The sequence below is a fragment of the Centrocercus urophasianus genome, unplaced genomic scaffold (genome assembly GCF_019232065.1).
Source record: "Centrocercus urophasianus isolate 14NV4802_14NV808 unplaced genomic scaffold, USGS_Curo_1.0 seq_73, whole genome shotgun sequence".
Lineage (NCBI taxonomy): Eukaryota > Metazoa > Chordata > Aves > Galliformes > Phasianidae > Centrocercus > Centrocercus urophasianus.
Genome location: NW_024885344.1, coordinates 7688056 through 7713128, shown reverse-complemented (window position 1 = coordinate 7713128; position 25073 = coordinate 7688056). Strand labels below are relative to the sequence as shown.

At 38.0% G+C, this 25073-nt stretch overlaps 1 protein-coding gene across 1 annotated transcript in view; it reads right to left on the bottom strand.

The window, feature by feature from the left end:
- DGKI (diacylglycerol kinase iota) overlaps positions 1–24819 on the bottom strand; it is a 107251-nt gene extending 82432 nt beyond the window's left edge. Inside the window, exons 1-13 of the mRNA XM_042837764.1 lie at positions 24748–24819; positions 24074–24190; positions 16917–16991; positions 15285–15380; positions 14257–14339; positions 12105–12165; positions 8585–8698; positions 7867–8004; positions 6625–6703; positions 2899–2954; positions 1983–2045; positions 1687–1760; positions 116–227 (exon numbers count right to left, since the gene is read on the bottom strand). Coding sequence (XP_042693698.1) covers positions 116–227; positions 1687–1760; positions 1983–2045; positions 2899–2954; positions 6625–6703; positions 7867–8004; positions 8585–8698; positions 12105–12165; positions 14257–14339; positions 15285–15380; positions 16917–16991; positions 24074–24166 — 1044 coding nt within the window. The 5' untranslated portion in view covers positions 24167–24190; positions 24748–24819. The remainder of the gene's footprint in view (positions 1–115; positions 228–1686; positions 1761–1982; positions 2046–2898; positions 2955–6624; positions 6704–7866; positions 8005–8584; positions 8699–12104; positions 12166–14256; positions 14340–15284; positions 15381–16916; positions 16992–24073; positions 24191–24747) is intronic.
- Between the last annotated feature and the right edge of the window lie 254 nt (positions 24820–25073).

Genomic DNA, 25073 nt, shown 5'->3' with positions numbered 1-25073 from the left:
GAGCATATTTTGGCTTCAGCTGAATACAGAGTTATGCTGTTCTTACATTAACGTGGACAAATATCACTGAGTCTGGTCACAACTTCAGGCAGGGTAGCACTTGCAGTATACTCACCAGTGAGGCCATGGTAAACCCAATGACTTCAATGTAGCCATCATCATGGCGCTGAGGTTCAAAGTCTCTGTGATCTCCAGGGTTTCCCCAGGGCATTGTGCCAGCACAATACCTACAGAAAATTTGGAAAGCAAGCTTTGAGAAAGTAATTTTCCCTGATGGGTCCTGACTATTAGCCTGACTCTTGGCCTGTACTGATCTCCTCCCATAGGAACCTAAACAAATGTTTCAGGATTCAGTTGAAGGACAATTAATAGTTACATTGGAAAGGACTGAAGAAAGAGGGAAACTGGTCCCTAATTTCTAAGCTGGTACATCACTCACAAGTTTATTCATCGTGGTTTTTGGCAGGTTCCTCTACAAGAAAGGAAATGGGAGAAATACCAAACAGGCAACAGAGCAGCAGCATTTTTTTCTCCACCCTTGGTCTACTCTGCAGATCAGCTGTTGAGCTTCCCTGGCACCTGCAATTTGCCTGTGTGAAAGTTTCTTATCCCCTCTGCTAGGAAGGCAAAGGGCCGCAGACGCAGCCTCAGATCTCCATTTCATCTCTCCCTGCTGACTCATAAGCCCTGGTGGTATAAGAATTGCAAAAGGTTACATAACTTGAGAAGGCAGGGAGAAATGAACAGGAACAGATGCAGCTGTTATGTCTACCTTTCCTACCATTCAAGGGTGGATGTAAAAGCGATCTAAAGAGTAACAGAAGAAGGGAGACACAAAATAGAAGCTTGCAGTGAAGGCAATGCAGGACTCCCATGTGTTTGGGATTGCATGTGGAACAAAAAGGTCGGCTGTCTAATGCAGTAGACTCCAAAGCGGGTTGCAGAAGACAATCCATTGTGGTGTAGGAAGACAATATATTCCACACTATTAATAAAATTATATTTTAAGTAGTGCTATTTCATCTTTGTCACATCCTCTTTTAACTTCTATTTCTGTCTCTTTTATAAAGTGTATAATCCACTAGAACACTAACACACAAATAGATAATAAATACACATTTTCATGCTAAAAAATTTTCTTAATTACCAATACATGCACACAGTCAAAGGATTTTGGGGACCACTAGTCTAGAGAGCAGGAGGAAGACAATTTTTTAAAATATAAACATATTTCTATTTGGAACATCTTCTACTATATTGAGAAAAAGAGCATTTCTTTCAACAGGATTTATGTTATTTTCTTGAAAAATACTGATATTTTTGTTTCTCACACTGTTTCTAGTAAAGCAGAAGACGAGGCAGCTGTGCCTGGTTTACTGTCTGGTTTGCAGGTTAGGTGGACAACATCTGGAAGCATGTTTGTTAAAACAATATTTTCTACTAGCTCTGCATCACTGGATACCCTTTTCAAAGGAAAATTTTGCCGCATCCCAGGCTCTGATCCTTTTTCGTGCTGCTAATTAGCAGTATCATAAGCAGCTAGCTCTCAGAAAGGCAGCACAGTAGCAATACACTTCCTGCACATCCACCCAACCTAGAACAACCTGCAGGTTTGTTTTTATTTTTTTACTATTAGTAGTGGTAATATTACTTTCTATTTTCTCCAAGCATCTATCTTGAGCTTACCTGGGAATGTTTAAAAACACTATACACTGGAACTTCAGCTCCTGGATCTTTGGAGTCAGGTCTGTACCATCACACTACAAAGCCAAAGTGACAGAGCACAGAGAAATTGCTGAATGGAGCCACAGACAAGAGAAGTGTTGCTGCTTTGTAACAGCTTTCCCAAGACTTTCCTTGGAATGTGTTGCAAATGTCATGCTCAAAACTGAAAAGTAACAGAGCCATTAAACTCTCACCTCGCTCTCTCTGCCTTTCCCCACCTCTTTTCACAGTACGAAAACACGATTTCCTATACTTACCACAACTTTAACGTGCTTGGATAAATCTCTTGAGCTTCTTTGCAAGAAGTCTGAAAAGGCTGCCTAGAACAGAAACGAGAGTAGGAATGGTCATCATTGCCTCCACTCTTTCCAAATTTCTTATCTCACCAGACAGCTCATTACCTAGTGCTATCCTTTTGTTAAACCTATTCTTTCCTGCTTTCAGAAAATATGACTTACGTATATATATCTATTATTTTTCAAGCTATACTTCTCCTTTTGAGAGGTTATGTCCTTTGGAACCCAATGGTATAAATGCAAATTCTTGCTCACATTTATTGCTGTGTGTCATGTGCCATGAAGGCACACGGGCATGCTGGAAGTCATCCTCTGGTAAGCCATACAGTATGCCATGTACTATCAAATTTGTGTGTCTACTTAAACTGAACTTTAAAATAAAGTATTGTACACATCTCTTCTGAATAAAACAGCATATTCTTTTATTTGCATAAACACATACGATAATATGGAAATAAGTCACTCCAAATAGCTGATCACTGGCTTCTACTACCCATGACCATACATCCAAGACAACTCCTTAAAGCCAAAAAGATGCAGGCTAATACTTGGAGCATTTCTCCAGGAACCTCAGTACAAGTGTGCTGCCCAAACACTGGAAAAACTGGAACTCTTTGCTGAGGGTCTTGTGAGCCAGAAGCAGGGGGAGTAAAACGTGATCAGTGCTATGTCTAAACAAGCACTATAAGACAATTGGCACTCTCAAACAGGCATATGCGTGTCACTGCCAGAAAGAGGACACATGAATTTTAAATTGCAACAGGCAAAATAAATCGGCATTAGCCCCTCGTGTGAGAAAGTGAGAGAGAAGGGATATAGTAAAACATCCAAGCAAGTAACATCACATCATTCTGTAAAACGAATCACATGAACTCACCCCTGCATAAAACATTTTATTTCTAAATCGGCTGTTGAATTTCTCTGGATTTGCTTCTGTGGAAGGACACAAAGGAAAAACATGAGCACGCAAATAAACTGAGTAGATTCCACTGTACCTTCAGATTCATTCCTACAGAGCTTTTATACACACCACAGTAAAAATATGAACATTAACACTTTTTTTTTTTTTTTTTTTTAGTTCCTGCATCCGTGCCATTATCTGCCACCAGATTTCAAACACTGATATTCAATTCTTCCCCTTTCCTGTATAATGAAAGGAGATGGAAATATGAGCAAAAAAGTAACAATAATACAATTTATTTATTTACCATCATTCAGATGACTTTTCTCCATACCATTTGTGAGGCTTCCAACTCCACCAACATACATCATATTTCTTTAAGAGTTATTAGAAACTCACTAAACATTAGTTCTGCTTCAAAGTATGCATTAAGGTGAAAAAACATCCTGATGCATCACAAAATGGAAATCTAGAAGGTATGCTGGAATTGACATCTCTACCCAAATATCCATGCAGTAAACTATAAAAGGTTATTTTAAATCTATTTAGAGAGATTCTTCATTTTGATTAGACTCAAAGTGACACAGAACTTTAATAGTCCAGTAGTAAGGCCCATGCAACACTTAATTATTCTCCTCATTAAAATAAATGCTTGTTGGTTTATTTTTCTTATCTTGAGCATTTCTGATTTTCCACTGCCAACCATTAAATCTTATTATATTGCTCTGTCCATTAGATTTAAAGGACCTCAACCATCAGATATCTTCTCCCTGAGTAAATACTTATGGGTGGTGATTAAATTACCTCTTAATATTCTCTCCAATAACCTAAATGGAGTTCCTTTGATCTCACAGCATAATGTTTCTCAGAATACAAATCATTTTTGTGCCTCCATGGGGACTGCTATCCTAAGTCTGCAGCATCCAGAGATATAAGAAACGGTCCTTCTGATACTGTATTCATTGACAGCACAGTGAATCACCTATTCTTGCTCAGTGATCCTCTAGCAAAACCATCCAAGCGCTGGTCCAGTTCTTCTGGCTAAAGCATCACACTGTTGTAAACACTTCCATATTACTTCTTCTCAAACAACCACTTGAAACAACTCATCTAGTTTTAAGTCACTACATCTCACAATATAATGCTCCACTTCAAAAGAATGAGCTACTTCATTTTCTGTGTGATCGTTTGCCCACCTTTTTTATCACTCTTTTGTTGCGCTGCATGGGTGAGCCTAGCATACATACAGGGTCACCTTTTCTTAATACTAATAATTTAATTGCTAAGTAAACCTCATCTTTTATTCACTTACTGAGCTGACAGCTCTTCACAGAAAGTCTCAGAACCCCATGCTACAAAGTGGGTGAGTCCTGAAGGCTCAAATAAGTGCCCATGGTTCACGTTCAGTGATGTGGAAATCCTTGATGGCAAAAGCCACCAGGGTGCTGGCTGCCACACGGATCTTGTGACAAACACTGACCTGAACAAAAGCCCCAGTTTGGAATCAGCTAAGCAAGAAGAAGCCTTTCTGTGGTCAGGGACTCAGCAGTCTTTCAAGATACCAAACCGCTCCTACATCTGACATGGCAGATGAGCAGGTGTACGGAGGAAACACTCTTTCTACTATGTGGAATAGAGCTTAAATTTGACTAGAATGCAATTTTGATTGTAGAAGTAAATTACTGACTGCATATCCAAGGCTCACTCCATCCTCAACCTTCTCAAGCTCGCATCAACAAGAGACAAAGTAAAGTGCATATTCCCTGCTCTACCAGAGCATAAACATTATGAAAGGAGAAACTGTGACCTCTAGAAAGATTTTCTACCAAGAAAGCTTCCTGAAGGAGAGCTAAATGCACTGGGCTTGGAGCCAGCCCTCAAGTCTCAATCTCATTAGTCACAAGAAAAGTGCAGAGGTTGCCAGGGAAAAGGCCACATTCACACAGAGGTTCCTCTGAGACACTGCAATTACTGTTTAGTTAAAATATAACAATTGAGCAATTTCCACAGCATAAATGGCCTGATACAGTGAGAATTCAAATCAATCTAATTTATTTTGGATTCCCTTCGTGGGGGTCTAAAAGAATACTTCTGTTTTTTTTATGGTGTGGGGGAGAGAGAATGTTCATTGAATGTTTTTTGTATGCTTTTTTTTTTTTTTTAATTAAGAACAAAAATGTGTGATTTTAATAGCCCCACATAAACTACATACATACAACTAGTTATCTTACTGGGTCAGGTGCAACAGTCATGCTAGTGCTACAGGTTTTGCCCAAATCTTCTAGAGTTTATCTGGATTTTTATCAGTTGTAGAAGATATCATAATCTGTTCTGCTTTACTTAATTCCACATGAAACGCAATAAAACCCATGCATCAGCAACAAAAATATAAGCTTTCCTCTCCTAAAACATTGAAAAGTGACTTCGTATCTTTTAGCATTTGAGTTGATAGGAAACACCAACAGAATGACTTGCAAGAGCAGACATTTATACTACAAAAAGCTCTCCTAGCCACATACCCACTCAAAGACAGACAGCTTGCACTGCCAAGTATTTTTTCACCAATGTAAATTTTTAAAACACTGGCATCTCTGGAATAATATTCATTCTTTATAGGGTACCATAACTTCATTATTAAGTAATGCCTCCATTAAGTGAGAAAGTAGCCAAGCACAGTATATTCACAGTCACATTAGCAATGCATGGCAATATACATTCATAAAAAAATAAATGCATACAGCTGTCATCATTTCATTTCTACACCCTTTTGTGGCCCCTCGTTATTATTCTTGAAGCTTGAAGCAGTCTTAAACATTATAAAATATGCATTAGCTCATTCCATCATGCACTCTGCTCTTTATTTAATATGGCATTCAGGTGCCATCTTTTCATTTTGCGATGACACTTTGATAATATGAAAATGAAGATAAGGGAGGCCGCCATTCAGAAGAAAAGCATTCTTATGAAGCTGAAATGATCAAAAAGTGAGCACAAGCAATTGGAGAAGGTCTGTTCACACAGGCATGCTTGCCTAAACCACACAAATCTTCACAGTTCACATCACTCCAAAGTCACACTTGGGTTGAGTGGTATAACTGCCATCAGCAAGGGGACAAGCAGGATGCTTCAACAGCTCAAATTGCTGACAGTTTGTGGACTTCATTAAAGCCTTTCATTTCCAGAGATACGTTCTGGGTCTGTACCAAGTCCAATGACATTATGTTGTATTCACCCATAGGAAACAGCCGTTCGGTTTGAGAGCGCAGTTATCTTTCTGCAACTCTGCTTCTCTCACAGCCTCACAGATCTTCTCCTCCCTCCACTTTCACACTGTTGGGAAAACTTGCACCTGAATTACATTTGTTCTTTCTGCTCTTGCACTGACACTTGTGCCAGTAAATCTCCTTTATGTTTGTACCAGGTTTCACTTCAGAAGGTCAAAAACTTTGAAAAGCTCCCATTTTAGCTCTTTTCTTCCAGTGGATTCCATTTTTTCTTGCATTTTCTTTTTCTTTTTGAAATTACCAAATCTCTTGGAAATTCACTATAAAACTGATACAATTGCTTTCTTCCTACTTGTGGTTTGTGTGTTCTAGCAATCTTCCTGAATTATAAGAATTCAGAAAAGGGCATTAAATCCAAATTTATTCATAAGTTATAAAATAATTACCCAAGGCTAAGGAAGTAAAACACTCCTCTTACCTCTGGATTCATGGAACTCCAGTGTAACATGTGCATCAAACCCAAGGCTGAAGTAATTATTGAAGACATTGAGCGGAAGCTATAATTAGATAATAGAAAGACATGTAAAAGCAGCACAGATTAAATATTCCATGCCACACCAGGAATTAACTATTTTAAATTTGGCACTTCCTGAAAGCCTAAAAAGAAAATGGGAAGTGTATGTAAGAAATTGTTCTTCTCAGAAGGCTAGTAATAGCCTGTGGGAGATGCTCCATACAAAAGACAAAGAATGCAAACACATTTACTGAGCTTTATGATCATAGAAGTATCTTTGCAAACGTATTATAAAGTTCCTCATTTACTTTCTCATTGAGATTTTCCAGAGCATTTCTCCACTTAACATGTCAATATATAGGTTTTCCTAATTGCTTGGCACTTCAAGCTCAACATGATGAATAAAACTCAAGCTGTGTTTTTCTTGCTTAATATATAACCAGGAGCAATGCAAGTGCCAGACAAGAAGCCCTAATTTTATTGAGGATGCATGAGATAGCAAAGCACACATCTGGCCACTTCATCATTATACTGGCCCAGCAGAGCTGTACAGAGAGAAGAGTAGCATCCAATAAATAAGCTGGAAATTCTAACTGAAAAGAGGAAATTGGTGCATAGAAATATATATATATTTTTTAAATGTCAGTGACAGATTCAACATCACCTGCCCTATAACTTATCAATGTATATGTGATCCCTTCACACAGATTTTCCCAATCTTAAACTCTCAAGAGAGATGATCTCACTAATGGAGACTCACAGACAAAGATGTAAAATCCAAAGATACACTATTCTTAGCTGTAAAGAAGGGAACAGTTAGTATTTACCAGCAGAATCTTAAGTAATATTTAAATTATCTGTATGTTTTTAGATGTGTCTCAAATTTAGGAATGAATAGTGGTCACTGGGTTCCTTCTTCTGCCACCCTTGATTAAATGGAGGGAAAACAATGAGATGCCATGGATTTTTACCAGGATTTGGTTACTGAGACAAATGCTCAAAGTCTGAGTTACAAACAACAAATAACATGGCCAATACATACTAAGGTTCACGTGCCCCCGGACACATTGGAGAATAATAGGAAAAGATGCAATAAGAAATTGAAAAGGTTGTAGAGCTTCAGCACTCACACCTCTCATGGAAGAGAGAAGAGCAAAAATGCTCTTAATTATACTATAGTTTCCCTAGGGAAAAAAAGGCTCTAACCTTACGTGACCCATCTTCCAGCTCATCCTGTGGCAAATCTGGGTTGCGCTCAACCTGGAGATTCCATCGATCCAGCTGGACAATGGTCCCATCTTCTACATGACACAAGATCTTGGACACAGGCTCATCTGTGTAACCCTGGCAGCAGAATGAGTGTCACCAAAGTATCAGCCGTGGATAGCCAAAGAAAAGCAAATCATTCACCAATTAACTGGAAAATCTCCTTCCTTTCATGCAGATCTAAAACAGCAGATCAAACGTTCTTAAGAACATGCCAAATTATTGCTAGATTTTGATATAAGAAACAGTCAGATCAACTATTACTTAAGAACACAAGTTTTAGACAGGTGTGGTAAGACTAAGAGAGGAATTCAAAGCATATTTGCCTTTCATGAAATAAATCCAGTGCTGTAGTCAACGAAAACTACAGAGAAATAAAGTTCAAATAATACTTAAGTTATAAGTTCACATATAATTCTCACTACTTGGCCCGAAATACCAGACAGATACAGCACTTTTTTATTACAACATTTACATTACTAATAATTCAAAACATGAAACTGGAAACTGAAATAAGCTGTTGTGTCCATGTGAAGCAGACCTTGGGTAAAGCCCCGTCAGCTATTTTAGCCAAAAAGAAGTTTTATGCTACTACACCACTAAATCAGAGCAGCAAGTTGAGGACCCACATGTAAGAGTAACCCCAGTCAGTGCTTACCCCACCCCAGTTGAGGGTGCGGGCAAGGTCATTCCCAGTGCCAAGTGGAAGGACAGCCACAGGAGGCTGGGGAGTGAGTTGCAGCTCATCTAGGATAGAGAGGATCCAGCCAACCTATAAAACCAGAAAAATGAGAAACTGTTGGTAAGGAAATTTAAAGGGCAGGAATGGAGAAGAAAGGCATGTTTTGACTATATTGCCATCGCAGAAAAGAACAAGTCAAAAAATAAAGAAATAAATAAATTAGAAAAAGAAAAAACAATATATACAAAAACTCTACAGTTGCCCCATCTGAGATTTTTCTTCCCAGAGAACTGAAGAGTCTTCATGGAGCTCCTGTATAAAGAGCAGGAATAGGACACAAATTCTGTCTATTGTTAATAGCACACCAAGATCCCAAAAAAAGGGAGCGAAAAAGTTTCTGTCTAAAAAACTGTTCTGAAAAAGATGCTGTGTTTAGATTAGTTTAAAAAAAATTAAAAATAAAAATTAAAAATTGGTGAGAATAATACAGACAGTTTAAGATTAAAATGTTGAATCACTCTTATACTAAAGAGGAAAAGATGCAAGAGGTACTTTAGAAAAGCATGTTCTGAAACACGGAGTCCAGATCAAGTCAAGTAGAGACACACCCACAGGTCTCCCAATACCCAGAAGAGACACTTTAGAGCTGAATTGTTATGCCCTGAGCAAAGCAGATATATAGAATTATACATACAGGGCTAAAATAAAAGACTATAATACTCAGGGCTGAAGACTGTGCGTTGGGAAAATGAACATGGATCTTTTTGCACCAGAAGTGATTGATTGAGAGCTGGATCTTCCTCTCTCTCTCATTCTCTCTCTACTCCAGACCACATAAAATTTTTCAAAAGGAATCTGACATAGGAACAAATTAATGTAAAATATTTTACTTGTATTAAGAAGCACTTTCCAACAGGAAAAGGAGTATTGCTGAAAATATTCTCAAAATTTATATGCCTGAAACTCTTGCTATAAGAAAATAGCACTATTAGATTATTTCTCAACTTGAAAAAAAAAAAAAAAAAAAAAAAAACATTAAAAAGTCAAGCATTTTGAATAATTTATTTTAGAAATACAAATATAAATTAGCATACAAATAAGAAAATAATGTCTATTTTTTTCTGATGTCAGTGTTCATAGATTGTATCTTCGCTAATATTATGAGTTTTTAAATAAGACATAGAACTGAATGACAGATTCCACCTGGACAGGACTTTTCCACTCTCAACTAATACTTCTGTGGTTTCAGATAGATTCTTAGCCCAAACTGAAATGAAACTGGGCTTCAAGAAAACAAAACCTAGGTATTTGGTACTGCAGCTTGAATTGGAAGTACTGGAGAGGGGGGTGGTCTGATAGAGGATGAGAAAAAGCCAACAACCACCACATCTGGTATTCTGGAATAAGTCTCTCCCCATGTCTCTTCATGGAAAAATTAATTTTATATAAATATTATTTATTAAACAGTTACTGATCATAATTCATTGTCCAATTATTCAAGTGTCTATGTGGGATGTTATCTCACATCACAGATCATTGTCTAACAGTGACGTGAATAACTAAAAACTTTCATGAACCTGGATGTTACCAAAGGTATTTAAGCCTTTCATAGGTCCTATGATATGACTAAATAAAGTCCTTAAGGGATTGTCAGAGATAAATCATCATCTAATTTTTGTAAGCTAGTCCTCTGGTATTGTGAACTGGAAGACAGGGAAAGGAGTCCCAATAATTCCCACATGGCCAAGACTCATTAAAGGGTCCTTTGTCTTTGCCATTGACTTAATCTATACATTTGTGCATTAGCTTGCTACTGGGGCAGGTAGCCTTACAAAATACCAACCAGTTTTGTAAATGCTTTTAACTTTTTAATCAAAATCTCAAATTGCTCATGTACACTTGCAAAACTGCTCTTTGAGGTCATTTCTAAACCTTACAGAGTCAAAGATGCTATTTCAGTAAAGGATGATAAAGACTGTCATTTCCCTGTAAAAAAGAAGTATCCTGACTGCTTTGAAAACAAAGTTTTCTTCTTATACCCAGAAAAGTAACAGCAAACAGCAGTGATGGAAAAGTTGCAATCAGTTCTGACTCACCTCAATAATGCAAGATAACATCTGGTCTCATTGAATATTCACTAAGTCCATTTGAGTCAGATTTCTCATTTCTAGATGTAATGGCTTTGGGAATAGCTAGATATTAATTTGCTTCAAACTGAGCAGCAACGAATGTAATAGTAAAGTGCTGCTCTTACCAATGAGAAGGTGCTGCCCCCTGTTGCTTTCACTGCTCAGCAAACAAAGAAACAGAGGATGCTAGGGCTCAATGTGCTTGCATTTATTTCTATTTTAACATTTTTATAATGAAGATCTTTCTCCTAGGAAAATATTGGCTTCCTCAGACAGAAGCTTCAAACATTTCCAGAAACAGATTGAAAACATCTCTTTTTTGATGCTTTTTTGAAAACATCTATTTTTTGCTGAAGTAATACCTCACAAGTTTCTCAATGATTGTTCTGAATTCCATATAAGTAATATTTATTGCCCCAAGTACCAGCAAGATGGTAGTCAGATCATGTTGTTTCTTTTGTCTTGCAGGGGAAAGCACTAGTATTAATGACCTCTACATCCAGAGTTTCAGAAGTGCTCACAAAAGCAGATAGGAGCTGAGAGTGTGTTCAGCTCACTTAAAAAATAATAATAATAATAATTAAAAAATAAATAAAAGCCTCGTAGTGTGATGACTATGTACTTCTATACATCCTGGCCAGCCATTGCACCTTGCAGCTACTATAGTTGCAAGTATTACCAAAAGAATGTTTGGGGAACTGAGCTACACGGAGTCTAAAGGTCAGCTTTATAACTGTTTCAGCACTCAGTGGTACAGGGTGAGAATTACTGTACTCTTAAGAACAGGCAAGAGCAAAGCAGCTGTAATTCATTCACTCTTGGCCTCCAAGCCCCAAACTGTAAAGCCTGCCTCCATCTGAAGGTGTCCAAGTCTTCTGAAGATCTGATACTACTCCCTTCTCCAATTCAATTGCAAAGAAAGTACTGAATCTGGAGATCAGTCACAACACAGGCAAGTAGCATGACAGCTTCCTCACAGTGGGTTTGTAAAGAGGGTGAGGAAACTAGAGACATTTGATATTTGACTGTACTCAGGCATAGTGGAGACAATAGCAGAGAGGAGTAGAAATTAAGATTAAATGACCCCCAGGCACTGATTTAACCTGCTAGACCCTCAGATCTGTGAAAAATAGTAAGAGGAGGCTGACAATGTTTGTCTTTATTTTTTAAGCTATACTAAATCTATGCATAAAGCAGATAGGATCTAGGACATTAGCACGTAAGAATACAGTCCCATCAATAAGCAGGCCAATCCACATAGAAAAGAAAAATGAAAAGATTTCTTAAGAATAAGGTAGGTTATCAGGTTCTATAGCAATTTCAACTCTTGGCAATTTCCAGAGGGCTGCCAGGCACCAGTCACCTACCGTTCCATCCCCACCACAGGCCAGGATCCGCAGGTTTGGCACTTTTCTGTACAGCTCCAGCCTGGCCAGGGGAGGGAAAAGCGAAAAATAATTTTGAAAAAGTCAGTACAGCAATGAAGGTAGTTAATATGCAAGTGACAGTTTAACTATCATTTATTTCTCTCTAAATATTCATTACTGTTGATGCAGGATGGAGGAGGAAAATTTAAAAAAAGAAATGGAGCTTTCCTTAACAGTTAGACAGCCCCTCCTGAGAAGTGTTTTGTCTGTTTAACATGGGAACATGTAACCTGAAAAGCCAGATTCTTTCTCTGGAGATGACAAAGTCTTCTATTTTCCTCTTATCCTAAGGCAAACAAACGTAAACACTGAAGCTTTAAACCAAATGAAGTGTTTCTCATCATTGCTTCTGAACCGCTGTTTCTGAAGTGTGTAGAGCAAGACAGCTCCTTCAACAAAAAATACAAACTTGTATTTTTTAATACCACGGAAGGCAGTAACACCTAAGGAAACTCTCTGGATATCTGATCTAAGATACAAACAGCAGAGCCAAAAAAACGCCTGTTCCATCAGTTGCATGAAAGAGAGGCATAATAAGACATCTCCCAGTGGAGGAGATATATTCCCATACTGAGACCTGGTTTACCAAGGATCTAATTCAACCTTCAATCTGTTACACAGCTCTGAAAACCGTCCATTTACTTTTAAGTTTCTATACATCATTAGGAGAGTAGCGGGTGTTTCAGTAGGAAAAACATGTTTGGGTGCTCTAGAAGCATGAATAGAAAATACTTGGACCATACCTATACAGGTAAACATTTGACTTCAAATGATTACCATCTTTCTGTACTAATGTCAAAGGAGCACTGAGCAGACAATTAAGTAAAGCAAATATCCCTACCTCAAATACCACAGAAGCAAAGTTTCTTTACTCTTAGCAGTGAGAATCATCCCTCTAAAGGCAGGTTCTCTCTCCTTCAGGAAGCACTCACCCTGCAATAACTGCCTAGTTAATGAGTGTCCGTTACTCAGCATGCAAAGACAGCTGCATGCTGCAGTCACACATGGAAATCTAAAGGTAGCTTCACTCCATTAAAGATCAGCCACCCGGGAATGGTCAAGCATTGTAGGATCTGCAGTCCATGGGCTCTACTGAGATTTAGGCATAAGGTACTCTTCAATGAACTCCTTGTTTTGACTATGCGAATCTGATCACCTATGTAATAGCTTTCAGTCACTGTTTTCCTATAATGTGATTCTATACCTAAGAACAGCCTATTATTTTCTTTTTCTCTGCTTACATCACTTGCTGTGAGTCCTCCCCACAGTCACATAATAAAAGAAACAAACGAAAAAAATTCTGACCAATAGAGGGTGCTCCTTAGCAAATGTAAAAGATTATATCTGAAAGCAGCCATACCTTTCATATGTCTATTTAGTTTAGTGCTAGTGGTGGCAATGGCGATGAGGAGACGGTCGGACTAGATGATCTTATAGGTCGTTTCCAACCTTGAGATTCTATGATTTGATCTATGTATTCATAGAGAGCATAGAACCCATTCCCATCTTTACATGAACTGCTTATCTCAGGAATATGTATCACTCAGAATACCATAAATCTCAAATTTATGGTATCAATGATTTCTATCTCAACTCAAAGCAGATCAAAGCAGATTCAGTGCTGAGACCAGACCACATTTCTCAGGGTTTCATCAAGCCAGGGCTCAAAAATCTCCACATACAAAGAGAATCCAATCTAATGGGTAACTGTCCTACAGTGAAAAAGTTTTTGCTTACATCTATTCAGAACTTCTCTCATTTCTACTGTCTCTTTGGACATTTTGCCCACTATTTCTTACTCCTCTTGCCATGCTGCTGTAAAGGGTCAAACTGTCTTTTCAGCAACATCCCCAGTAGGTATCCAAAGCTGCTGCCCAAGCCTGCTCTTCTCTATACACGTGCTTAAGATCTTATCTGAACATGCAGAGGCATTTACATAGGCTTATCTATATGCTGAAACTTTGATTCTGTATCACAATTTGGATCTTTGAAAACCCAAACCTATCAAAATGTTTAGTCTACCAACCTATCCAAGCTAGATGTTTCTCTGCTATCCTAATACAAAAACAGAGCTGAGTGCCTGAAAACTTACGCATCTTTTGGCCCTTCCTGAGAGAGATCAAAGACTTGGCGTGGATTCAAATACCACATAAACATTTGGAGAACCTTGGTGCCCTGGGAAAAGAGAAAAATCGAAAAAGGGAAATTATGAATAGCATAATGATTATTAAAAATAACAGTGTTCATATTTGGACTGCTTTTCTTCCCTTTATGCTTTATAATGCAAACACAAGACAAGAAAAAAATTAAAATAAAAAGGGTTGCAGCCAATGATAGCTCTATAAAATAGTGACTCAGAAATCCATGCAGTGTGCACATGTGTGCTTATAAATTGAATTAAACAGTACAGATCATTAATGGTATAAGAGTAGGCACTTAGGGTCAGACAAAGGTTTTTCTCCCACAGAAACCTGTTCTCTCATCACCTGCAACAAGAAAGATCTGTTATCCCACACATCCTCAGACTGTTATCTGTGACAGCAATAAGCTCAAGAATTTTGTGGGCAAAATTTGTGGGTCACAGTGAAGAGTGTTTTGCCCAGCATCCATGTAATGATGCTGCTTTGACCTCCAAAACCATCATCACAAATATTACTAACTATGAGCCTTTACTGCCCTGAGAAGCAGCATCCAAGGACTCCACGGGCTGCAGCTGCACCACTTGCTCAGTGCAGATTGGTCAACACTTCACCAAAAGGTCATCATACGATAATGTAAAATTACATCATATTTAGCGTAAAATAAATCTAGAACTTCACTAGGAATCTAAATTTCCCACGGAAAAATGAGGTCTTCTGAAAATCTCCAAACTACCATTTCAGGTTCCTATCAAAAATCTGAAGATATGAAGGCCGAATCTCAAGTATTTAAATATCCTTTCTTCCAATTCAGTGGAATTAGAGATATAAAGGACATTCAACTGCAAGCATCTATTCTAGGAGACTCTAATACAGTCACATAGAGATCCTCTCACTCGTGACTGACTAAAAACTATTCTTATTTGCAGAAAACAGTTATTAAGCTTAAACTTTGTTGCCTGGATCCATATTATGACCTTACCTGGTTCCCTCCACTTTTTGGATTTACAAAAACCAACAGTGGTTTCATGAGTGGAGAGGAAATAGGCTTTATCACAAATGGTCGACCTTTGTTATCCTGGGAAAACACAGCAAGAAGCAACTTCAGTAAAAGTTAGGAAAAGGGTAGATTTCACTGGCATATCACATATAGAAGACCCAACATAGCTCTGACAAAACTACCTTGGATATTAGAAACAGTGCAGCCATGATAACATGATGCTCAGCTGAGACTAAATTCATGTAGCTGAGAAAATTACATAAGAAAATAAGAAGGAAAAAACTGTTCCAGGTCAGCCCCCAATTTTTTTTTTTTTACTTTATATTCTTTCCCAAAAAGAAATTATTCATACAGTCCTAATAACGTATCAGATATAGTGCTATTTCTAATATGAATTATATTTTTTTCCAATAGAAAATGGAATGAGATAAACTACTTACTTCCTGACTCCCATTTAACAGACAAATTGAACCAGTGTTTAGTTGCAGATTATCTGCTCCTATATTCTTGGTGTTGATGGCCCTACTTCTTTGAACAGCTTTTATTTGTATTATGTGATTCAAATATTTCTCATTGCAGAATCACAGTACTGTAGGGGCTGGAAGGGACCTCTAGAAATCATCGAGTCCAACACGTCTGCCAAAGCAAACTCCCTAGACCAGGTTGCAAAAGTAGGCATTCAGGCAGGTCTGGAAAGTCTCCATAGAAGGAGACTCCACCACCTCCGTGGGCAGCCTGTTCCAGTGCTCCACCACTCTCATTGTGAAGAAGTTCTTACGCACATTTGTGCAAAACTTCCTATGCTTTAGTTTGTGTCATTTCCCCTTGTCCTATCACTGCACCACTGAAAAGAGTCTGGCCTCATCCCTTTGCCTCCTGCACCTTAGATATTTTTATTGTCAATGAGAAATATATCTGCCTCCCAGTTTCTCTGTATCTGTAGTACATTAAAGAGCCCCATAATGAGGACACTCTCCTGGGCCGAGGCAGACAAAGATTGAAGTTTCTGGTCTGCAGTTACCCAATGCCCAAGTGAGGATCTTACCCACAGAGCTCTGTCTGGGCAGAGGTAAGTCTCCATCCACCTCTCCCCTTAAGGCTGTCATTCAGTATACCACTTATACAGTAGATAAGAGCTGGAAACAAAGTCTTCTATAATCTACATAGTAAACCTAAACATAGGACCAAATATCCCCAACAGGAGATCTCCCAAGGCAGTCTCTCAAAGCAGACATTCAAGCCAGCTCCATATTCAGACTCTTGCAGTCAACACTCAGAAACCACTTTCACATTCCTGCTCTGCCTAGCTGAAACCAAGTGTTTGAGCTGAGTCTTTTACACCCCAGGGGAATACTGTTTCATTAGGATGGTATGCTGCTTCTTGAAAAAAAATCAACTCAGCAAACGACACTTCCCATACAAGTTTTTATCAAAACTAATATTTTCTCGCAACTTCAATAACATGGAGTTTTCCAGAAAAAAAAAAAAATATATATATATATATATATATATATATATATATATATCTCAAAAACACAGTAAATGGAACTTTAAAATCTGCGTTTATACATTCAAACAAAAGGAAACTTGTTTTCAAAGTTCTTAAATACCTACATCGTTGCCTCTTTTGCTGGCTTTTCTTTTAAAAGACGTCCTCTTCTTTCGCCGTGTTGAAGTCTTTAATGAGTTCTACATTAAAAAAAAATAAAGAAAAAAGAATACATGAAAAGCAAAACAAAATTTGGAAGACAGGCACAGACAGAGCCTCTTTATGAAGCTCTTCCATGCATGTCCACTTGGAGAATGATAAGAGTATCTGGCACATGCTCAAGATTTAAATCACATGCGCTGCATGCTTTACACTTCCACACCACCGTTTATGGAGAAAGCCACACACGGAGACCAGACTGGTGCTTTGGAACTGGAAACTTTCCCACGCTGTGAGGGGGAAAAAAGATCAGATGCTCCCATAGACTCACATAACACCACATGTTGTACCTGCCAACCCTCCCAATAGGGGTAGGAGACGCCCGTTTCCCCTTCGGGGCTCCAGTCTCCTGCCCAATCAGTCTCGTCTCCTGGTATGGAGACCCCCTGCATAAAGATGTAATAAAAAACATGATAAATGAGATATTTTTCATGTTTTTTTAGGAAAGAAAACAACAAGTTTTAGCTCTGGCAACCATTATGACTCAATATAACATAGGCCACCACGGCATATGAGGCTGGCACTGCAGAGTGAGTTCCAGCCCTATCAAGAAGCTTGTGTAATCATCCGATGAAGAACAACGTGAACTGTTAGTAATTAAGGAATCAAGCTTTTTCCCAGTTGTTTGCTTTGTCAATAGCAACACTAAACTACAGAAGAAAACTTCTTGTATTTTTGCAGAACCTAAAAAATATGCATGAAAACTATTCTTCAGGCAGGCAATAGCCTAGTTACTAACACCGAACTGGTCTTCTGATGTGATAAAAACATATCAAAAAGGGGATATAATTTTTTTTCCCTTGATATTCAGTACCTGAAATCGTATCCACAAGAAATACTTAGTCTATGATTGAGATTTTGTATTACAGGAAATACACAGGAAATTAGAAGAAAGTTAATTGATTTTTTTCTGGCTTCAAGAGGGGAGCAAGATCCACCCAGCTCATCCAAAAGGTCATTTCTGTCATGATGCTATTCAACAGTGTGTCATTAATGAGAATAAGTTAATGATCAGAGATCACCAAGTCTATAAGCAATGATATCTGTCCCTACTTAATTCTGCTCACTAACAAGTAATGCCATTACTTGGAGAACAGTTACTAGAGTCTCTTGATTACCTAACAACCGCATTCTGAATTCCAAAACTTTGATCCAACACATCAGATACAAAATTTAGATTTTCCTGACTTCTCAGAAATGTGGAAAACTGTAACAGCAATCTAACTCAAATATCTGAAGAAACTATTATCTCCTTTTGAACCCAGACCAAGAGAGGTCTGCTGTATAGCAGAGCCACAAACTTATATCACCTCCCAACATTCCTTGTGGACCATTACATATTTATGCCTTGTTGCTTACTGAAAATACTGAAGACAATGTGGCTCAGTAGAGCAATGCCAAGGCACTTGCCCTATTAGGGCACAGTTGGAGAAAATGTCTAAGGAGATGTTCTTATTCTTCCCTACTCTGATACATAAAAAGTGATCTTGAAAGCATGATAAATCACAAAGACTGCGCTGACAACAGAAGTGAATGAGTAGTCTCAGCTTCACAGACTTTCACTGCCCTACTTTGGGAGCCAGACCGAGGGTAGACAAAAGTCTTTATATCAGTATAAAGGCACAGCACATTGCCCTCAAAGCTCCAGCAATCAACTGCAAGCAGTGGGGTTCTTGGCCTGTTTTCTCAGCTGCTTTCACAGGTGTGGGGAAAACAAGATAGATTGAGATCCAGCCTATCTGCAGATGTCTGCCAGCTATCTGACAAAAGCTCACGGACATACTGAGACTTTTCCTTGGGCTCTAGTCTCCCTAGGTGTAAAATTGAAGATACTTATCCTATCGGTAACATGCAGTGAAGTCTTCTGGCAAATCACAGCCAGTAACTCAAGTTCAATATTATATTAGGATAGTATTTAACTGTATCATCTGAAGAAGGACTGTAGTTATTATTCTACTTTCTCAGTGGATGGACCTAAGCCAGTGAAATTATTTTGGAAAAAGAAAATACTGCCTAATTTAAAGAATAATAATAATCAATTAAAGACCGTTTAAGTGTAGTTGTTATTAAATCCATTATAGCATGGCTCCTTTCTTGCCTATGAATGGGGTGGGAAGAGGCATATAAGCGTGTTAGTGAAAGAGTTTCAGCCTAAGCCTCCACCATAACCTTTTTTCCTTAATTTCTAGAAAGGCAATATAATATGCTATGTCACAACTATGTTATTTCACCTTTTTTCTTTTAAAGCATACTTACATCTGTAATGTTAAGGCAACCTAAATCTTTGCTACAATGATGCACATCTACAGCAGATGGAAGGCAAAAAAGCTGATTAAACATACGCAAGTTCTCCTTGCAAACATGCAGAAGAATAACAGACAGAAATAATCATCAGTCTTTGCACATGAAAGTGAAGAAATGACTGCATATTACCTTGTCCACAAAACAAGGTGATGAGTATTTTTACAAACAGATAATGTTATTCAGCGAAATACTTGATAACAAGGCATACCTTTACTGTGCACCATATGTAAATCCTAACTTGCATCTAGAGAGGAAACCTCTCCTTTGTGGATGTCAGTTTGGCCATCTTCAAAGAGAGATGTTTGGTATTATTGCATCATCACTATAGTTCTAAGCAAGTTTAGCTAAATGAACAAAAGAATTGGAGTCCTTTTATGGTGTTGGTTGGTGTAAGGACTGCAGACTATCCTCAACAGATCTAATGAAACTTTTCCACCTTTTCCTTTGCAACATTTCAGTCTTTATTTTCAAAGGCTTTTAACATGCTGGACATCAAATGATGTAAGCAATGAACAGCCTCTGAGAAGGTCTATCTTGACCATCTTCTGGTTGTTCACAAACCACATCTAGGCAAGACAGCTGCAGCAAGCAACTGATGAAAGGAAGACATTAGCCGAGGAGTATAAAGATTACTAGCACTTTTTTAAGGCCCTTGAAGGAGGAGGAACAGAAGAAAATAATATGTTTACTCACCTCGAAAAGAAAAATACAAAAAATTAATAAAATAAAATGGAATTTTACACTTACTGTCTTTGCCTTCCCAAACAGAAGATGACAGATTGAATCAGTAGGTACATCAGCTACATGTACTCCTCCTCATCATTAACTTTTCTCTCACAACACAAGCATAGCAAGCCCATTCCTAGCACAAAACTACTTGGGCTACCAAATCTCACACATCAGTCAACAAGAGTGGCCTGTTTTCACAACAGTGAGGAGAATTAGGAGAGGGAATTGATTTGAATCACAGGAAATCAGAGATGGTGTCAATGTGCTGCTAGTACAGTACAGAAATATTGGAAAACAGTAAACTAGTTACAGAAGTATGAATACAATGAAATAGATACTGGGAATTTTCCATTTATGTAAACGGGTCATTACAGACAGGGCTACCACCTAACCCAAAGTTGATTAAACCATTTTGAATATTCATCATGTAGCAACCAATTGCTTGCAAAATGCAAAAGCTCCCCATTTAGAATGTAAAAGGCATGAACAAATTTTTCCTTAATTACATAATCATGGTTTACTACCACAACATTCTGGCATTCAGAGGGGGAGCGTGCTGTTTATTCAAGCACAATATTTGAAAGGTGGTGACCCTTGTTGCACGTAAGCATGGAAAAGCATTTTTGTAGCAGTAAAAAGAGAAATAAAAATTGAAAACTGGGGCAAGGCTTTGCTACAAAAAGCCACCTTATTTGCCTAAAAGAAACAACCAATAAAAGGATGAAGGCACCACTAAAATCAACTTCATGAGTAGGAAATTCATTTCAGGAGTTGACCATGATTAACATGAGTAGTTAATTAGAGCTGAGAAAATAATTTATAACCAAGAGGCTTGTAGTCAAATTTACTCCAATTGTGAAATACGTGAAAAACAAATTGCTGCTTACATATATTAATTTACTATCTGAATTCACAAAAATTTTAATATTGTATTTGTATTCTGTGGACTGAATGCAACAATAGTGTTCACCAAACAGGCATATAGGGTGAAGAGGGCCACAATACACAGGAGAGCTGGCCAGAAACAGCAGGAGGGGAAAAAAATTCCTAAAGAAACATAAGAAAAACAAACAAGACTTCTGTCAAAAAAAAAATCTGAAAATGCATCTAATGTATTGATATTTCCCACAGCAAATAGATTAATTCCACAAAAGTAACACTGCACAAGATGTTGTTCAGAAATTTTGTGGAAACTCTGCATTGTGTAGGAATATGATTTATCTAAAGCTTCAGTTACTCAAAGTAATTTTTTTTTTTTTTTTTTTTTTTTTTTTTTTTTTTTTTTTGCATTAATTCTAAGGGCTTGACATGTGATGAGAGGGAAAATTGGACTGACATACTTCCTCTCCATTTATGATCGCAAAAAATTAACAGACATTTCATTTAAGCCTAACATTTAAAACATGCATTTAAAGTCTTTTTACCCATTAATAATATTTTTTGACCTTTCTGAAAAAAAAAAATAATAATAAACAAGAGAGTAAATCCTATAAGGAAGACACCCTGCTTTGATTAACCAGTAAATCAAGGGAAAATTTTAAAAGTAAAAGCATAGAAGATTAAAGCAGGGCTTTTTCAATCAATCAATACTTCTGTTTTTATTAATTTATTTATTTTTCTTAAATTAGAGTTCTAGTTTTTAATATTCTTTTTAATATTCTTTTCTCATTTTGTTTAAAAATAATAGTAACTGTGGTGTATTGTAGGCTCACTAAAAGGGGTTTTGGTAAGCCAGAAATTATCAGACAGATTCAGTAATCTTCCTGTTTTTGTAGGAAAATATACTAAAAGGCACATAAAAGGTATTTTTGTTGTTTTTTGTTTGGTTTGTTTGTTTGTTTTTAATGGCGATTTAAAATGATTTAAGAGAAATACATTGGAAATGTACTGGATGAAAAAAGATTCATATTTTCTTATCAGACCTCTGAAGAGAGTAGCATCTCCAGCCACATAAAACTGGTTCTTAGATCAGCTATATCCTTTTTCCCATGTGCATGGGATGAAGTGTAGTTAAATGGTAAATGTATAGTCAGTAACAAGTGGTATCTGGCCTTTGCCTCATAGGTTATGGTTGTGTGTGTCCTTGAAACAGAGGATTTTAGGTAAAGAAGATTGATTATCCTACCTACAGCTCTAAGACATCCATCTTCTTCCCACCTGCAAGCTACCTGAAGTTACCTGGTCAAAAAGGAGATTCTCATACCTCATCTAAAAGTAATCAGAATTTCCTACAACTCGTTATGCTGAAAATAATTCGTCCAAAATGCCTTCTGATCCAAATAATTTTTGTCATCTCCAAAGTACCGGCCTCAGCCTGTACAGGAGCTAGTCAGTATTTATATCTTTTTGTCTTCATGTAGATGTTCCAGGTGGAAAGCTCAAGGACCCTACAGGTACCCAGTTTCTAGTTATGGACTACAACAGCTATGGCATTCTTCTTAATGGTTCCTAACCCCAGGCTCTCTGCTTTATGGATCCACCTCAAGACCCCAAAACCTTGGAGTCACCATTCCTTGGCTAAATGACCAAAGCAAAAGTTCCAGGCACTCCACTGTGAAACCCAGCAACTGAAAGTCTTATGACTAATAGGCCATACAATCTTTTTAATGGGGCAGAAAAGGAACCAGTCTCATTTTTGTGCCAAATACTACAGGTGCTGAAAATTAGCCAAGGAGATTAAATCTCTGCTGAGGACTTAAAATTCAACAAGAAAAGAAAGAGATTTCTCTTGAGAAGGCTAGAGTAAACTAATAGAGGAAAAGGAGTATGGGAAAAATACAGAAATGCCAAAGAGACCTTTTTTTTTTTTTCTCAGAGGAGAGGTGGCTAGAGACCTTGCATACCTTAAATCTAAAGGAGAAACTGTGATCTCTTTGGTCAAGTTGCTTTTTGGTTGTTTTGTTTTGATTACTCAAATTCTGATTTACTTATTTATTTCCTTCCTGTCTTTAGAATCAAGCCTGTTAGAAATAATGCTCATGCACAAAGATGACATCCATATCCCTAGACTGGAGCTAAAGACCAAACAGTGTCCAAACTGCAGACCCTTTTCTAGTTCCACACAGGGACATTTTGTCTTAGTGCCTTTCCCCATGCTGTGAAATTCTTTGCTTCCTGCCAGCCAGGACATGGAGTCAGAAAGCCCTGAGTCACTTATCATGCTAACATACAAGCTGCACAACATTGTTCAATAACACCAGCATTCCTGTTTTTTCATCCATTTCCTTGCTTCTGAAGTAAAACTTATACCAGCATTTCTGGTTCCTTGATGTGTTCAGTGTGTGTTTGTGTCTTTCAGTTCAACCTGGAGTGAAAAGAGACTTCCAAAAACAACAACAACAACAAAAAAAACAAAAACAAAAAACAAAAACAAAAACAACAACAACAACAAAATTACTTCGTGCATGATAAGAATCCCCTTTTAATTTTTGGCCAGCTCTCTTTAGGATACCTTCTCTCCCTCACTAATGAATTAACCTCACTAAAAAGTATCACATCTATAACAAAGCTTTGAAGTCTCACCCTTTTACCTGCAACTAAGTGGGCATATGGTCTTACTGTTGGCATTCAGCAAGAACTGATGTGAACAAGACATGATTATTTAACTGTACTTTGGTGAAAAATTCAGAGGGATGCCAGCCCAACTACAGTGAATTCTTACTGCAGTTCAAGTGAATGTTTGTTACTAGTTTTTCCCTGTATTTGCTCAGCTCTATTTAATGAAGCATGCTTTACTGCCTCCAGCACAGGGGATTTCTTGCAGTACACTAGCTGAAGTCACAGAAGAACACACCTGAGCTGCATTGCTCAGAACAAAAGTCATGTTTGCTGCTTGTCAACCCAAACAAGGAAACCTACTGAAGGGCTGGATGGAGGATACAAGTTCATAATCACCATGAATGTATGCTGGGTTTCAGGGAGAGAGACAGGGTTGAACGAGCATGCCTTAGTGGAGGTGTACTGAATGCAGAAGCCAGGCTGGCCCTGTGAAGCCATACAGCTTCAGAAACAGACATCAGCATGCAGTTACCTGAGGTTTCTTCACCTTAATGATCCAGGTGGGAGGCACAATGACAGCTGCGTGAGCCCCAAGAGAACACGGCTCCTCAATGTGATGTAGCATGAAGCAGGTGACTTTGTTATGAAACTGGAGGGGAGGAGAAGAGTAGAGCCGATAAGGAGGTCAAGGAAGACATAGTAGAAGCAAGGAGAGGAAAAAGAGAATGAGACTGCAAAACTAGAGCAATGTTCCCAATTCTCTCATCCTCAAACCCTGGGAGCTCTAGGAAGGTATAACTAAAAACCACCTTCCTTAGCCATTCTTTATACCAAGGGGAAAAGATCAAGAAAAAAAAAAAGGAAAAAAAAAATCACTTCTACTTATGTAAGAGCAGATCAAAGACCATAACCCAGCCTGACACACTAAATGCATTAAAAGCCCTTTGGCTCTTTGAGCTGGAAGCAGCGTGGTGCTGATGGGAGGTAGCCAGTGACTACATGGGGTAGCAAGACCCTACTTCTAGGAGGCTTAATGTATTATCCAGATGAAATTATGGCATCTGAGCAAAAGAAAAATGAAAGAGCAAAACTGGTAGTGATTCACTGAGAGAAGAAATTGTGAGAGCCAGCACAATTGAAATCATATGCCTTGAGGCTATGCAGTGAAGGTGTTACTACTGCTTTCCACAAATATTATCCACTTACCGCCAGCTTGCACCAGGAACAACTGATAGCCACAATCTCTTTACTATGGAAGGAGAATTTCTGCTGAAAGCCCTACAATAAGCAGAAAAAAATGAGTTAAATTCATCCTGACTACAAGAAAATGTATGTCCTTAATTCTTGTCAGGTAACTGTGCTAGGTTAAACCAGTTCAGTAGACTCACATACATTGGTTCAGCCTCAAAGCTCTTGGATTCCAAATATATTTTGGGAGGATAAAATAGTGACAGGATTGATAGAGAAGGCTCTTCAGCTACAGCATGTTCTCACACACACTTTAAAGATATTTCCCCAAATTTTTGTGCTTT